Genomic DNA, 18,264 nt, shown 5'->3' on the forward strand with positions numbered 1-18,264 from the left:
GATTTCGTGAACCTGTAATTTCACAGAAATACAAATAAATAGAATACCAATATAAATGTTGCGCAGCTTAAAAAAAATATAAAAATATAATAATAATAATAATAATAAGCCAATGCACCTCAATTTAACAGTTAACATTTATTCATTACAGATCAGAATGAGGCACAATGTTCAATGTCATACTGCTGTCGATGTGAATCTCCCTTACGTCTTGTCCGGTTAAAAGCGATACACCCAGTGTGCAGATTCTGTATTTATAATGTATTGCACCCCTCAACATGAAATTGGTAGACTTAATGACCCAATTGCCTCCGTCCCCAACTCGACTCTCTAGCACGCAGCTGAAGTCATGCATAATCCCACAAAATCTACCCAGCTTATGAATTTTAAATGGGGAGGCCTAAATCACAGAGCTGCTTTTTAAGTGAATCCATTTCTAATAGAAAAGCAGACAGCTGGGATGGCGTCCCGTTGTTGGGTGTCATCACGCAGGCAGCCACATTTTATAGACTGTAAATATATTTTTTATGTGTGCAAAGATTGCTAAATTGACATATTTGAAGCAGAAGGAACCCTTAAAAACCTTGTCCAACAGGAGCCTATAGAAACCAGAAAGACCTTCTCTTAATGTCAATATGTGTCTGTGCGTGAGACGTAAATGGAATGAATGTATAAAATATTAAATTTTGCTGGCCTTCTTCAGTTATGTTTAACTCTGTTCTGTCTACTCTGGGGGAGCCACTTGGCCTATATATATATTGCATATGTATGTATATCCATTTCCCCTGATGAGGGCTGTTGGTTATTCCTTTTTCTGAAGAGGAGATTTGAGTTCTGCCATATACCTTCTAGGAAATGCAAATGTACATAGTGCAGTATCCTTTTGACTTGAAACTGGTTTGATATAACAAGGAGGAAAGGATCATTCTGGTTTATTACAATGTGGGTCTGTAAAGTCCGTGTGGACCATTATGTAAATCAGAACTGTGACTTTTTAAGCACCTAATAAATGGCGCACAAACATGCGCCAAACCCATCTTTTTAACCGTTTTTCTGGTGAGGTCTTCGCCGTATTTTACGTACATTCACTGAGTGAATATTTAGAAAATAAAACATATTTCTTGCTAGAAATGTAATCAAAGTCCATCTTTATGCAGCAACTAAGTCAAAATATTGATTTTTTTCCACTACGCGTGGCATACAGTGGAGCACGATTCAATGAGATCGCACCACACATCCGGTAGATTACAAAATAAAACAGCGGACAAACGTAGATCGTCAAAATATTGATTTTTTTCACTAAAAATTTGAAAACTGTCCGCCATGTTTTTTGTTCTGACCGCCGGAACCTTGTAAGTCACGTGACTTGGACACAAACCAATAGGAAAAAATATACATGGAATAGCCACGGGATATGACTGTCATTAACTTGCATTGTAGCGAAATCCGTGTCAGTTTCACGTCAGTTTGACCCGTCTACCACTCCAACCTCCAGCCAATTCAGGGAACCTGCCGTTTTAAACTTCACTTGGCTGTCAGTCACTACTACATCAGCAAGATGGCGGCGGCCGCATTACAGCGGACAGTGAAATACGGAGACATAGCTTGTTTTTTGCTGTCTGTACATGCGACCTATATTAACGTTTCTGACAGGAGAACAGGCCGAGTTAGCACTAGGATTGGACTGAATGCCTTTGATTGGCCGATATCGGCTAATAATATCGGTCAACTGTTATATAAGCCAGGCTTAGATTGTAACTGACATTCCAGGTGTTTTCCCTTTTGTTTTTTACCTCAAACTAAAGTGGTTTAGATAAACTACAGACAGTAGCCGAAGCTGTTTTGACAAGACAGTTTACAACCTGTCTGTCTGTTCATGTATCTTGCCATGTTACACTTTTTTTAAGCAATGTCATTATGTTCCCACATGGTGGCCAAAACAAGGAAAATGATACCCAAGTTGTAATAATGCAGACTTATACTTTCATCTTAGTTGTATTAAAAGCATTTTGGAACCTCAGAAACCAAAAGGAGTCAAAACTCAAAGAAGCAAAGGAATAAAAATGCGGTTTCTCTTCTGCAATGAGAATAACCAACATGTTTCAGCACCAACAGCCCTCATCAGGGGAATTGGATGAATGTGAATATGCAACAATATATAGGCCAAGTGTTTCTCTTAGAACTTATTGAGTCAAACATCACTAAAGGAAACCCTCAAAATGGAATATTTTATCCATTTATTCCATTTGGGTCTCAGAGTGGTGGAGACACACGGCTTTTAAAAGCTTTTTCAACTCACCAAACTTTCAGTCTTCACATATCACAAGTCAGCATTGTTGTTCAATGGAAGGTGTGGATTCACCTACAAGACAGCAGCCACTACAATCAAGACAATGACTTCCAGTGATATTTTTCAATGAATACAAGGATTCTCAGGCACTGTTTCAGCAAAGGTATGCCTCGCAAACGGCCAAATTAGCTATTCAGCAGCCAGCTGGAGGAGAGGAGTCTCATAGAGCTGGAAGAAAACAACAGGCACATTGTGCTGGCGTCAGTGATGCATGTTTAAATCTCTCTCTTTTGAACACTTGGTAACCACTCAGAGATGGAGGTGCTTCTCAGTTCATCTCGCCACATTTTCTCCCTCCTGAACTGCAGCACAAACGATCTTTTGAAAGAAAATGAAGTGTGGTTAGTTAATTCACACCAGCCAAGTCTGTGTTTCCATGTTCAGAGTGAGCTTTTAAACAAGCACCAGTTTGTTTGCTTATTACACCTGCTGATTGATTGCCTATCACTGACTCTTGGGATTTATTTAGACTTCTTGAAATGCTAAATTTTCTTTGTCGACAAGTCGGGGGGGAAAAAAACCTGTAAGCTTTGAAAAAAACACTGAATGATTTGCAGTTGAAACCAAATCTCAGTCACAAATCTCCTAATACATCAGAGTCTGAATGTTTGGAGGACAACGCCTGGTGGAAGGAGGAATCTCCGTCTTGGCATGTTGCTAGGCGATGCATTAATATTAATGTTGTCTTTTTCTCAGAACGCGTGCACTCTCTGCCCCCCTTGGGATAAACCCAAGCTTAAAGATATCTCTATCTCACTGATATTTCTTTTATCCTCGTTAAAACTCGTATCAAAGCTTTTAATTACATTCTGCAAATGAATTGCTGCAGAGCTTTGTTGAGAAACCACTAGTTCCTTTCTAGTTTCTAGTTTGCACTGCTGATATGCTCAGCTCATTTCTGGACTTGGTGTAATTGAAAGTGTGGTTGTGCGGTGTTTGAACATGTGAACATGTTTGAGTTTATCATGTATCAGCTTATTTTGCCTGAATCTAATCACCATCTCAATCTGAACCAATTTTCTAAAACCTCTTTTAAAAAGTGAACTGTAAAGCTCGCAGCTTCCCTGTTTTAATCTTGTTTTTCTTCCATTCAAACATCATTTTGAACAGGACAAATAAGTCTGTGATGGAGTCCGCCCTCTGCCTCACCCTGTCCCCTGCTGGGCTTTTAGCCTGGAGTCTTTGTCGTAGCTCCTCTCAGCTGCCCTCTCTGCAAAAACCATTTTCCTGGCACTGAAACACAGATGTTATCCATCTGATTAAACGTTCAAGGTTACATCTCCAAATACATCAAAGTCTAGCTCTCCCATAAGAAGAAGAAGCGTGACAGCCAACATTTTTGGTAGCCTGGAGGTGCAAGCTCCAGTGTCATCCCCATCTTTTTTTTTTCCTGTACAAGTGAATCGGTATCTGCTCAAATAAAATAGTGATTGACACTCAAAAGGTCAAAAGATCTAGCCCTTTATTTACAAGGTTGAGCAAACCTTCAAGTTTTTGCTCGGGAAAATCACAAGTCAATTAAGATCAAATTCATCAATAACTATTTTGGTAATTGGTTAATTGTTGAAGTCATTGAAACATTCACAATCCCTTTCCCAAAAAGTTGTGATGTTGTCTAAAACAGCATAATACAATGTTTTGCTAGTCCTTTGTGACATATCTTCAATTAATAACTGTGTTTTTATTTAAGTTTTACAGCGTCCCATTTTTTTCATTTAAAAAAAAAAAAAATCACAGATCACAGTTGGAAGTCTAATTTTAACATTTTCGGAAATCTGCTTTTAATTTTCAAACCTACTATTTTTTGTAAAGGTAGATAGGTAAGACATTCAAACCTTCATTGGAAAATCTCAATAGAGTTTTCAAATATAAAACATGACATTCATTAAAGCCCTGAAATAACTAATGGTTAATTCAATTTTAAATTTGTTGTCGATTAATTTCCTATCAATCAATTTACATTTAGTTTCCACACTATTTAAGTTTGGAGCTTGAGATGACACATGAAGTGACCTTGAGAGAACTATTCATGCCTTCATCACATCTCAACTGGACTACTGTAACGCTCTATACCAGCATGTATCAATTGCAGCTTCGTTGGTCCAGAACTCAGCTGCCCGACTCCTTACCTGCACTAAAAAACGTGATCACACCTCCACATCCGTGCAGCGCAGTCCCTAAAAGTCTCACTTAAAAACCCACCTCTTTTCTCTTTCCTTCAATTAAAGTTTTCCTTCGGCAAGTGCTAGGGCAGAGGTAGGCAACCTGCGGCTCTGGGGCCACATGTGGCTCTTCAGGCCGACTGCAGTGGCTCCCTGTGGCTGTGACAAAAAATGTTCATACATATTTATAACATTTCTTTAATTTTCATTCATCACTGGTGTAATCCCTAAGCAATTTGTACCCTTCAGTAAAATGTGTAGCTTATATACAGCATTAAAATATATGTTTTTTTACATCTTAGTTAACTATACTGTGCATTATAGCTTTCCAAAGTCTACGGTCTGGCACCTTAACCTCTAAATTTTGCCAACTTCAAGTCTAGTTTTGAATTACTTTAGCAAGAGTAGCTTTCGATTTTTCTTTAGCCTTTCATTTGCACTTGGGTCCCAAAATTAATAAATGCTCCATAAGACCTATCAGTAATGTTGGTAGACTAAATAAGACATGGTAGGCTGTGTTCTTCTTCATCATGAGGCTCTAAATAAGGTTTGCGGCTCCATTCCAACATTTTTTCTTCTTTTTTTTTGCCAACAATGGCTCCTCTGTTAGTAAAGGTTGCCGACCCCTGTGCTAGGGAATAGTGTCCCCTAGTAATCCCTCAGTGCTTTTAAAATGATCTCTTCTTCTTTTAATTTATTTTAACTCTTGCAGGCAATGTCTTTTAACCCTTTTTGTTTTGTTTTTTGTTTTTGTTTCTTTCACCTTTGTCAATTCTGTATTTTATTGCACTTTTATGTATGTATGTAAATGGGCTATATAAATACATTTGACTTTGACTTTGACATGGCTAGCTTGTAGAAAACAGCTAGCATAGCATTTGTCCTAAGCTTTAAAATGTTCCTATAAAGACATCTAAAGTGTGCTATATCTTGTGTGTTCAATGTGCAATTACAAATATGTAATAATAACAGAGTGAGGTAGTCACAGTGAGGTCTGTTACCATAGTGCCTGTACATAGATCAAAACCAACTGTATCTGGAAATCTGCACTAATTCTCCATGTTTTCGAACTCTCTGCACACTCTACTGTGCAAAGTATGTAAAGTGTTATACTAATTCTGCCATGTCCTGACTTCAGCTCTGTATGTTAATGAGTTCCATTGATCTGATTATCTTTCTTGAAAAGAAAGCCAATAAGTGCATTTCTCAAAAATGTTGAATTGTTCCTATGATGCCGTTCGTTAGTTTTCATTAGTTGTCACCATAATCATTTCACAGTTTTGCTGCTTGTCAACGCCAACTCATTACTGTTCTTCTTCTCTCTTTTTAGAGATTGAAAAAATTCAGAAAGACGAGGGGAAGGAAGAGGAGAAGTTCATTGACGTCGTCATCAACAAGAACATGAAACTGGGCCAGAAAGTTTTAATACCAGTCAAGCAGTTTCCTAAAGTAAGTGCTATAGTACCACCGCCAGAGAATTCTCCAAGAATGTGATGTGCACAGATAGAGAATTTTAGATGGTGATATTTATAGATAATGAAGCCAACTACAGTGGCTCTGGTTTTGATTTGGATTCCTTACAAGAGCCACTTGACACTTTTTGTTGACGATTTATGTTATTAGATGTTACATATCTGGAGGACGGTGTAGAGGCAGCGTGCTTGCTGACAGAACTGGGGTAGAACTATATTAGGGATGTTACTTCCTGTCTGAAGGATTGTTTAAGCTTTTCAAATGTTACAAGTGTAATTCTTACTCTCCTCCCTCATGCACACACCTCTCTATTACACTGACCTTGGTCAATGACGCTTTGATGTCCCGGTATATTAATTTCTCAATGAATATTTATGAATATATGATTCAAAGGAATTATCTCACAGTGGATTTCATTTTCTTGAGTGTGCAGTGGATTTCTTATGATATTTGGAACATGCACTTCTAGCTTTTTCCAAGTTCTAGAGGTCTTTTTTTTTTCATTAAAATGAATGTAGGGTGATTGCAATGCAGCACATAAGTCACATGTATAGAGTCCTAGACAGTCGGCTTCACGATGACCTCCACATGGAGCCGTTTTGAGCGATAACACTGTTGCCACAATTGAGAGCACTTGAGCCTCGCCCACCACGAGGAGCCTTCACCGGCAGCAGCGTTTATTGGTGCCTCGTGCGAGGTGCATGACAGGGATTTCCCGCTGGGAGCGCGACGGGGAGGCTGGTGTAAAAGCGAGAGGGCCGCTCTTAGATGGGAACATCACTCAAGTTTTCACCTCAGCCCTCCAGGGGGAAGGACAGCGGTAACCTGCAGTATGTGGATAGAGAGGACAGCAGGGAGGAAATAGCACAGGAGTCTAACTCTGAACCCTTATGAGGGACATTTGGGTTTAGTTTTACCTGAAACATGCTCTTTGGCTTAGTATCGCTAGAATTTTAATGACGTGTTAGAGAAATCGCTCGAGGAAACCTTTTAAAATTGAATTATCTGACTCCAACACAAAATCCTCACCTATTTCTCTGCGATCGTTTGATGGGGAATGATGAGCAGCAGATGTCCGAGTTCTCAGTTTGACATAATTTTATTACAATACGTCAAGAAACGTACATTTTACATAGTCTCTGGGTTCAAAACTCACTTCCCTGATTTACATGATTAAGGCAGATCAGTTCATGAGGTCTGGCCCCCCTTCTGTCCCTCAAACCCTTTTTTATATGCTACAGATTTACTAATCATGAAGGTAGATTTCTTCCAGGAAGAAGATCCGCTGATTCGTCAGTTTTAATCAATATAGAGACATGTCATGTCACCGGGCAGCAATCTTCTCTGCCCGGCACACTGTGTCCTTGACCTGCTATCAAAACTTGTTAAGACAAACATTCTGCCTTGTTATGTCTTACAGAGACATAATTTGGAGACAAATATAAAAATATATATTCTTTGTGATTATAGAATCTTAATCAGTTTAAGCAAATGGAATATATGTATTTATATGTAAGTAATCACAGTTTCTAAACCAATATTAACACACAAACATAATCATTGTATCAAAATCATATTGCATGATTAATATATAAATGCATAGAGAGAGGGCACACATACAGCGAACTACGCATGCATTTGACAGTGGCCTGCGTAACACACAGAGACAGACAACAGAGACAAACAGAGACATAACAAAATATTTTAACACATGTATGGTGAAATAATGCCAATGTCAATTTAACATGCAGGGTGTGAAAGTGAGTCCACACCTAGCAATAAATGTAACACTTTCTGATAGCTTTCAAAACACTGTTTGAGGTCTATGACAAACACAGCCTCAGTTTTTACTTTTAAATAATTGTCAGTAAAAAATCAAAACCTGTGAGCACTGGGAATTTGTCTGGGTGAGAAAAGATAATAACAATCAGAAAGGAAATTGCATAAATGTGTAATTTCCGCAAATGCTATCCTTTCAAAGATAATGTCACACAACTTAATTCTAAATTTTGCCTTGTTTCACCACGTTTACAACCCTGATTATACTGGGTAAACAGTGATTTGGTGATTGGCAGTACAAGCAAGTTTCTACAGCAATGCTAGTGGCTCTGTCTCTAGTTTGTGGTTGTAAAGTTTCATGAGACTGTGATTATCCTAGAGGTCACAGCAGCTCATTTTATACAGTGAAGTCAAGTTAAAAAAAAAACTCTCTCACTGCAGTCAAATGGCTACAACAGGGAACAACACCATCACACATTAATAAAATTGGGCTCATTAATTCTACAAGACTTTGAGTGATATCCAGTTTGTGCAATTCACAGACTCTTTAGGGACCCCAGTTTGCAGAAATATTAAACAAAAGGTAAATATAATATATTTGAACTACATCAGAAAAAAATCTGCCCCAAACTTCATGGGATCATTTCAAACGTTATGATTGAAAATTACCAAAACATAATTTCTGGCACTATATTGTGTACAAAAAATTATTTAACAGTAATACTGACATCATCTTTCACTACATTTTCTGTCAATAGAATATGTCACAGAGTTAATAAATTACATATTTTTTAGTCAACACTTCCTATTTGCCTTTCAAAATGCATGTCCTATAGTCTTTCCCTGGACCAAATCCTTCTTTAAGTATTTGCAAACTGTGTTGTTGTAAATGCATTTAATTGCACAGTTCCATATTTTAATAGATTACGGGCTCTTTATTGTGAAAATATGACAGTTACAACAAAAAACGCATTCTATTTTGTAGATGTAGATGCAGCGCAGCAGCAGAAATACTGTCTGTGTGGACATCGCTCCAGTGCAAGTCTCAGCAGCTCAGCCCTGAAGTCGTCAGGTGCTGCTCAGGACTGTGACTGTGTGTAAGAGGTCCTGACCAAACCAAAATTGAGGCTAGTTTTTACAAGGAGGTCCTAATGTCGTATTAACCTGCTAATCACCAAATCTAATCTGACTGATTGATTTTGGTTTAACTTTAAGAAAGAGTTATTATTTGCACCAGGCACTCTAATAAAGAGCTGACATTTTTGTCTTTGGCTGTTTATGTATGTATGTATGTAGTGTCATCTGAAGGCTGATCTGAGTCTCCTAGGTTCACAGCTAAACAGATTTGCTTTGACAGCTTTGATAAGTCGAGCCACTAATACGCTGTTTAGAGCTCCAACAAGCCACCGAAGGAAGACAAATTCAATTTGTTCTATCTGACAGGTAGCAATGGCAAGAGTGATCGGCCTGACTTGAATGGGTTTTCTCCTGATCCGCGAGCATCACCTTTTGGCTTCTGGCATTGAAGTGGCACAGACATTTTCCAAATAGCCATTTAGCAGCACGAGCAGAGAGGTTAAATCCATCCTCCGCAAACATCGCTTTTTATCAAAATGAAGCGGGCAAGGACGCCACGCGGCAAGTTCCAGGCTGCTGATTCTCTGATGAAATGGAGCTGTTCCTCAGTGATGATTTTTAATACCCAACGCTGATGAATTTCTCCACCTTCTAAGACATTGACAAGAGTGATCACTGTTAGGGTGGTGAAGCTCTGTTGTGTAATGACACCTCTGCAGCATACAAAACCAAAGATGCTCCCTCAATTCATTTTTTTTAAGAAAAAGACTGAATTGAAACCTTGGCTACAGAAATAGTTTTAAATCATGATTTAGCCAGTATGACACATAATGTCACACCTACTCAGGAGCTAAAAATACCCCACCTTTTTAAGCGAGGATGCACTATCAGCGCTCATCTGTACATCGCTGGATCTGTGGGCCTTCTCTCAGAGAGAATCTTTTGGCAGAATGCACCGCAGGCCATTAGCGAGGCGTAAGGAGTCCCACTGGTTTATTTCCAGTTCAGACTGTGGCTTTTTCTCTGCGCTGGGAGCGGTGATTTATCCTTCTGCTGTCGTTCCTGTCCTGCTGTCCTCAGCACAATCACTCTGCGCTGGCTCTCTGTAAGCACACCTTTCGCCAGGCTCGCAGTATTACATTCAGCAAATGATGAAAAGATCTCAGATGTGCCACACCACCCCCACCCCTCTGCCACCCTGCACCCCCTGCATTTTAAGTGTGATTAATCATACACCCTTCCTCTCCTTGTGTCTGCTGTCTTTCTCATCGTTCACTTGACGTTTTTGTTTCGGCTGAACGCGGTGCAATTCTATATTATGGATATTTTTCAGTCCTTTTCTCTATTATATCTTATTTTCAGAGCGCGACAACAGAGCAGCAGGCGACAACCTGTGATTAAACACATCAGCTTTTATTGTGGTGATTATAGACAGCAGCGGCACAATCCTCTCACACAGTTCAATGACGTGAACCAGGACCAGGAGCCCAGGCAGGTTTTTGTAAGTCACATAATCCCTCGTGATAACTAAAGCATTAGCGAATCCCCAGAGCATCAATCACAGTAGGAGTCAGACGGATTGTGATTTCTGATAAACAGCACGGATTACAGTTATGTGTTTGGTATATTCGAAGGATTGTCCATATGGGGAGATGCGTGCGCCTCTGCAAACACATCGACTGGGTGCTGATGCGTTTAAATGTCCAGATTAAGACTTCTCTCTGACATTTCCTGGCATTAGTCAAACAAATATGAAGCAAATCTGCATGATCTCTTTTTAAATAGTCAGGAACTTAAAATAGCACCAAGCAAATATCATTACATCACATCACTGTATTGTCTATTATACCGTATGAAGTGGCTCAAGACGGTGTATGAGAACAGGTTGTAAAAAGTTGTAAACATGGCTGGATTAACCAGCTACAGAGCGGGGGAAAACTGTTCTTACTGGAACAGTCATAATCACAGCTCAACAGTTGGCATGCTCCCCATTGGCAACTATTTCTTGGCCTTAGATTGCCATTAGTCGCAACTACTTTTTTACTAACGGAACAGCAATTTTGTATCCAAAAATATAATTTTTCAAGTAATTTTTGCATTAGTGATATTTAAACAATTCTGATACAGTCAGAAACAGACAGCACTGCATATGGAAACACTGCATGTGCCTTGATGCATTAACTTGATACACTGTTGCCCATAAAGTTGGAATCATTTTGTTTTCAGACACAATCCTCTGTTTATTCCTATTTTAATGCATCAGTAATCACAATCAAGGGATTGGTTAATACAGTTTTGAGAAGATATACGTGAACAAATCACATTGGCACAGCCATTTATTTATATATGTGTATATATAATTCCAACTTTATGAGCAACAGTATACAAGGTGAATAAAATTGCAACCATATTTTCAGTTTTGGCAACCCTTGCAACTTTAAGAAATTTGGTCTTGAGCCTTGATTATGGTAGCAGGTAGCAATTATGATTCCCATCCAAATGTAAAATATAAGTATATCATGGCTCATCAATAAAAACAAAAGTTAACAAAAGTTAAATATCTAGATATTTTTTTCAAGTAATTTTTTGCATTCTTGATAATCAAAAAATGTGGTTGCAGTCAGATTGGTTCAGGTTGATTCATTAGCTCGAGTGTGCACAGGCATCATCAACATCACAAACAAATGAGAATACTAACAAACTAAAGAAGTGTTAAGTGAATTGGATACAAAATTATACTTCAAAGCCTGTACAACTTACACCTCGATAAATGGCATATCAAACTCACTATTTCAAGGTAAAACTTAATAAAACATGCTGTAATAAACGTTTTCTTTCTGAGACATTTTCACTGTCAAGCTGACATATGCCTGCATCTCAGCTATTCAAAACATAAAGGGACTTAAATTGGCAACCATACTTTCAGTTTTGGCAACCAAAAGCTGATGCCTGATTACCAACCTGGCAACAGCTTTTAAAATGTGTCGTTTATTAAGCAGTAGTATATGAGCACTCATCGGGTAGGGTTGCCCACTTGTATAATAGTGTATAGTAAAAGAAAAAGAAAATAATAATTCAACTTTTTTCTGGAGCTGACTATGTAAGGGGCCAAGGAATGATTCATCTATCATCATTCATTTATCTTAATAAGGATTATGACAACTGACTGTTGTTGTTGTTTGTTAACTGCTAATAAATCCATATAGTGGAAAGTAAAAATTAACATTGGGCAAGTAGATTTCTGACCCACTTGCCAGAGTAAGCAAGTGGAGATAAAACATTAACATTGAACCCATGAAAAATGGAGACTGGTCTCCCTTCAAAAACAACATAATTGACTGTCTTACGCCACCATCTTGCTGACGTAGTGGTAAAGATTGGAGATGATGCAGAGTTTAAATGAACGGGGTTCGTGTCCCATGTTTAATACAAAAATACAACTTTTTGCGTAAATTATGTTTTTATGTAACTTACGTTAGTCACGTCATGCTCGTCTCCTTTACTTAGCATTTACATACATTTATTTACTTTTAACGCCTAACCAGGAATTTTTTTTTACCCTAAACCTAGGTCAGTGGTTTTGTAGCCTAAATTCACAGAAACTGCAGCCTTTTTTACAACCGCGAACCGTATGGCGTGTGTTATTTTTAGAACGATCACATCCGTACCGCGAGCCACGAAATGCTCATATGGGTAATTTTGAGAAACGCTAATATCAGCCATTATGGGTAGTATTGACAAACAGCCTATTTTGTTGTTTAGGTTGGAGATCTTGTTGTATAAATATATACAAAACAATTTATTGGAGAAAGAGTTGCAAGAGCAAGTAAAAGGCTACAGTGGTAACATGATTAAGGGTCTGACCATGGTGGCTTTAGCGGTGCCTTTTATCATTCTCCCAAACAAAATCTCAATAAATCAAATTGACACAAATTACACATTTGGGCCGGTGGGGACCCTTTGGGGATCTGAGGGCCCGGGGCAGTTGCCCACTTTGCTCAGTCTTTAATCCAGACCTTCATGTTTTAAGCATGGTGCATTAATATCTCTGCAACCCTTTTCAAACGTGACAATTTCCTTCTATGGAAGTATTTTTTTTGGACAATTTTTACAAGAAATAGGGAAGCACACTGGGGACATTCCATCCTTAACCCCTACACAGTGTCTTTACCACTGAGCCAGTGGGCAATACATACTTGACCCTCATGGCTAAGATTTTCGTTTTTACTTGTTTTTTTTTCTCTAAATCCGAATACATATTTAATAAAAAAATGTTGGAGGGAGCATGCGATCTAAGATTGTCATTGCCCACAACTGTATCTTTTTAATTGTTGAGCCTTTAAAACAATAAATAGCTAGAAAGCAGATGACAGAGGGAAAAAAGATGTGGCAGCAGATATGTGGGTTTATATTCTATTATATAGAATTTAAAAAAACTAACACAATTTAACAACATGGATGAATATAATAGAAACACTCTGCGAATTAATATGATATATTTTAAATTTCCTCTGCCTTCAACTCATATTTGTTTGGAATGACAGATTGATTAAATTAGAAACTTGCCCACAGGACATTGTTGACAAAATGTGAAATGAATGAATTAATCCTTGATTAAAAGAAAGTTTTCAGAGGAGCCGTTTGTTCAGGTGTTCTGGTAGATACGGTGACAGAGTAATGATGCAGTGTACTTCAGATCAATGTCTTCACCCTTTCTCATTCAACACACTCTCTGGCTCTTTGCCTGCAGCAGACAGATCTGTATGTTCTCAATGGAAAAAGGCATTCCTTCTCTCCTCACCTAAAGCCAGTGTCTAATTGTGCCCCTGTTTTCACAGAAACACAAACAAGCTGCAAATCATATATTTCTTAAATCAAGGTCTGTATCACAGTCTAATCTTTCAATCACTGTCAGGATTCAAACACGTTCTTGAAGATACCAGATATAAATGACATGTAATGTGATACTATATTGTCCTGAAAAACTTTAATTGTAATTTATCCCCTCACTCGTCTATAAACCGAGGTGCATATTAAGTTTTAAACTTGACTGTTGGTAGGAAGAGCTGACAGAATTTACTTGCAGTAGTCCATCAGCGTCAAGTCTGTTTCTTTTCTCAGAGAAGCCCAGTCAAAATACGCCAGTTAGCTAACTGACGGGTTTTGAACAACTTACTGAAATTGGGTTAATAGGCCTTCTATGTAACCTTTGTTACTGTCTAAAAGATGATAGAAAGGCAATGACACTCACACTTTTTAATATATTGCTATGTTTTTGACTGACCGCCAAGGTCAGCCCTACACACGGGTATGTGTGTGACTGACTGACTGAGATCATATTTGTTCGGAGGGCAGGGCTGCTTGAGGCACACCTGTTTTCAACCACGCTAAGTACAGTTCTTTTACTTCACTTATTTCATTCCAAAGGTAATATATTATTATTATATTTACTATTATTATTATTATACATTTTACTCTCAACTGCTCTGGGCCAGTAAATCGGATTAACATCATTATATTAGTGCTTATTATTGTGTATTAAACAACTGACCCAACTTTCTAAAACACTGAGCAGTAGATTATTCGCTCTAAATGACAATTATATTATATATTAATATATAATATATATTATATACTGCTTCTGCTGAACGTCAAAATTGTACCTATAAATTACAGCAGTTTGTTCCACCCACAAGCTCTCCACATACAGTGCTGTGCCCAAACTCCGTGTAATATCAGGGAAAAATTTGCACCCTTACATGACTGCTAATAACCTCTTTGAAAAGTTGGGTCTCCCCTCCGTTTGTTAGCAAATCCTGTATTTTCGAGAAATCCTCATTGAAACTGCCCTGGATTAAATAATTAGTTTAAAAGAACCCTGCTTTATGAATTTGCTCCTTTATGCTGCCTGCTTAATGTGTGTGTGTGTGTGTGTGTGTGTGTGCACTGGATATGGCTTTGACACTATGATATTGAAAGCAACACAGTTGCGCTTTGTTTTTGATCAGAAAAACCAGCCTTTCTCCTTGTTCAAGCTTTTTTTAATCCATCAGAGTAGAACGCCGTTGGTCGACCGAGGACTGAGATATCCAAACAAACATCCCGGACACCATTGTGCAATACCCAACCTGTCAGACGGATGGAACGGCTGCACATAAGCTGTAGTAACACGGCGAGATGTCGGCTGTGTGATCTGGCTCTGCAAATCGTTGTTCGGGAGAACGGCACAGCTCAGTGATCAAGGCTCTATCCAGGTGGAAATGATGGATGCGCAGGACATCGGTTAAACTCAGCACATTTAAAACATTTCCTGACAACCTCTGTTCGCCCCGGTAACGCTGTCTCCTTTGATGATCCTTTTGTAAACTTGAATACATTAGAGGCAGGACCTATCTTGTTTGCTTAGATAACTTTAAATTGAATTTTCCTGACCCAACAATTCGTGTCTATCTCGGTGTATATGTAATCAACCCATAAGAACCCATGGTGACACCCGTGTAACAAACACTTTAAATCTTCTAGAATCTCCCATATTCATCTTTATGCTTCACATTACTAACTATACTCAACACCCTGGAGTCGTGGTCATGTGACTTTGGGCGTTTATGGTATTAATCTTTATAATTAGCAATCTGTTACAGTCTATGGGTATGTATTAGTATTGCAATGTTTCAGGTGACGTAGGTGGCGTATAAATGGACCCAAGTTATCATCAAAGGCCTCACACTGTAATGTGAAGGTGGACATGTCCTACATATTCATCAGTCCAAGGTTAGAACTTTGCAGGCAGCCAATTTGCCCATTTGTGAGCGCAGGGTTGGAATTAGCACAGTGGGTTGTGGTTTTAATATGAGACAACACAGGACTTGGGGTAATTACCGAAGTTGAAGGAACATATAGTAACTGCAAGAGTTCAGCTCTGCCAACAGTCACTTACAGCATTACAGCGAATCACTAAAGCTCGCCTCTGAAATCCCTCACTCAGGAGCCTCCTAATAAGCTCGCTTTCTGAACAAAAGGCTGGCGAGTTATAGGTGAGGTGTGGAACCAAACTCCGTTTTTTTTGTTGCTTTTTTTTAACCTGCTGCTAGCTAATTGATGACCTAGATAGTTGAGGGAGACAGCTGTATAACTCACTGGTAAAGGAAAACATAGAGAGGGGGAGAAAAGCATCGCTCTCCCTTTTGTCTCCCTGACCATCTCCAGCTGCTGCAGGAATTGTGTTCAGCCGGTGTAAAGGATGTATGACTTTGATGGGTGTCTGCACACAACATACCTTGACATAGTAATGCATAACATTTGGGTTTTCACGGGCTAAAACGCAGTGACCTTGTGAAGTAATCTAAGCTGGGAAGCCTTTGATAGTCGGAGACACGCCAGAGGCACTCAACTTCAATGTTAGCTCAAACATGCACATTATGATAATGTTGCACATTGAAAATTTATATTCAAACATTCAAAAACATGCAGCTCAAGAGATTGAGGGAGTGATATCAGTAGAGTTCTGATTTCATAAAGCAATACAATACTTTTAAATCAGAAATAGATCACCTCAGCGATCGATTTAATGATGTGTTCTATTAGTGCATGGCATTTCCTTCCTCATGTTGACTTATTTCTGATTTCTGTGTGCTAATCAATTAACTGTCCCACCAGTTTCAGACTCTGGCTTCTGGGCTGCCCTTTGAGGCTAATTAATTGGTTGAACTGCTAGTTGAATGTTATTGATTGTTGTTTCTGTTCACAGTTTAAAGGGTCACTCCAATTTTACATTTCTAAGTCAATTTACTGTCGGACAGTGCCTGAGAAAACATTTGTACAATGTCTTCTGTAGATCTGCAGGAAGATTTATTCAGTCTGATTCACCCTGATACCAAAATGATGGAATCAAAAATAAAACAGAGTGCTGTGATTTGCTTATCATTTCTTCATAGTCAATGAAAACTGCACAAAGGCTGTAAATGTAATGTCCCTACTGATAGAATATATTGTTTATTGTAAATATACACTGTTTCTAAATTTGATTCCTGCAACATGCTCCAAAAAAAAGGATGTTACCACTGTGTTACATCACCTTTTCTTTTAACTCTATGGAGTCTTGGACTATTTTGTCCATTTTTTAATCCTTTTCACGTCTTTTCATGTCTTTTTTGTGTCTTTTTTGGTGTCTTTTTTGTTTCTTTTTTTTTGTCATTTTGTCTTTTTTGTGTCTTTTTTTAGTTTTTTTGTGTCTTTTTTGGTCATTTTGTGTCTGTTGTTGTGTCTTTTTTGGTCATTATGTGTATGTTGTGTCTTTTTTTTAGTTATTTTGTGTCTTTTTTGGTCATTTTGTGTCTTCTGTGTCTTTTATGGTAATTTTGTGTCTTTTTTGTGTCTTTTTTTGACGTCATGAAGAAGTCGTGCTCCAGAGGGTTAACAGCACTCAGTACATATTTTTTGATAGACAATCTAGTACCTGCAATCTTCTCCTTTGGAGCCATGCTGCTGTAACATGTGCAGAATGTGTCCTAGCGTTGTCTCGCTGAAATAATCAGGGACGTCCCTGGAAAAGACGTTTTGTATGTACCTTTTCAGCATTAATGGTGCCTTCACAGATGTGATATTTACACACCCCCATACCAATACACATGCTGGCTTTTCAACTTTGTGCTGGTAACAATCTGGATGGTCCTTTTTACTCTTTAGCTCGGAGGACACAAATCCATGATTTCCAAAAGCAGGTTAAAATGGGGAGATGTTAGACCACAGCACACTTTACCACTTTGTGCCAGTCCATCTCAGATGAGCTACAGCCCTGAAAGGTTGGAGATGTTTCTGGATATTGTCGATATATGACTTTAACTTTACCTCCCAAGGACATGTTGTAATGTCCTTTATACAATCACATCTAATGTTGCTTTTTTTGCCTTGTCCCTTACATGCAGAAATGCCTCCAAATTCACTGAATCTTTTAACCCTTAATAGGGCATACAAATACTTGCAAATTCCAAATTTCAACCCTAGAGAATATTCAAGGATATTACATACAGCCAGAATGTGAAAAAAAAAACATACGGACTTGAGAAAAAGTTTACAAGATTTAAGTGGCAAATCTACGAGAAAAAAATGCCCAGATTTATGTGATTTAAAGTGGTGAATCTGCGAGAAAAAATTGCTTTTTCCCCACTTTTTTTATTGTAAATCTGTGACTTTTTTGCATGCAGATTTGCCACTTTAAATCTCTTAAATCTGCAATTTTTTTCTTGTAGATTTGCCACTTTAATCTAGTAAATTTGCAACTTTTTTCTTTAAATATTAATATTAAGGGTTAAAAGGTGTGTCTAAAAACAAGATAAAAACACTAAATCTGAGGAAAATTATCTTGCTGCATGGACAGATAATTTCACTTGACAATATTTTTTAAATGAAGATTATTAAATCTAG

At 38.2% G+C, this 18,264-nt stretch overlaps 1 protein-coding gene across 1 annotated transcript in view; it reads left to right on the forward strand.

Annotated features, from left to right (window-relative positions):
* Positions 1-18,264, forward strand: part of khdrbs3 (KH domain containing, RNA binding, signal transduction associated 3) — a 153,152-nt gene that overhangs the window by 64,907 nt on the left and 69,981 nt on the right. Inside the window, exon 2 of the mRNA XM_059350072.1 lies at positions 5,843-5,961. Coding sequence (XP_059206055.1) covers positions 5,843-5,961 — 119 coding nt within the window. The remainder of the gene's footprint in view (positions 1-5,842; positions 5,962-18,264) is intronic.

The sequence above is a fragment of the Centropristis striata genome, chromosome 14 (genome assembly GCF_030273125.1).
Source record: "Centropristis striata isolate RG_2023a ecotype Rhode Island chromosome 14, C.striata_1.0, whole genome shotgun sequence".
Taxonomy (NCBI): Eukaryota; Metazoa; Chordata; class Actinopteri; order Perciformes; family Serranidae; genus Centropristis; species Centropristis striata.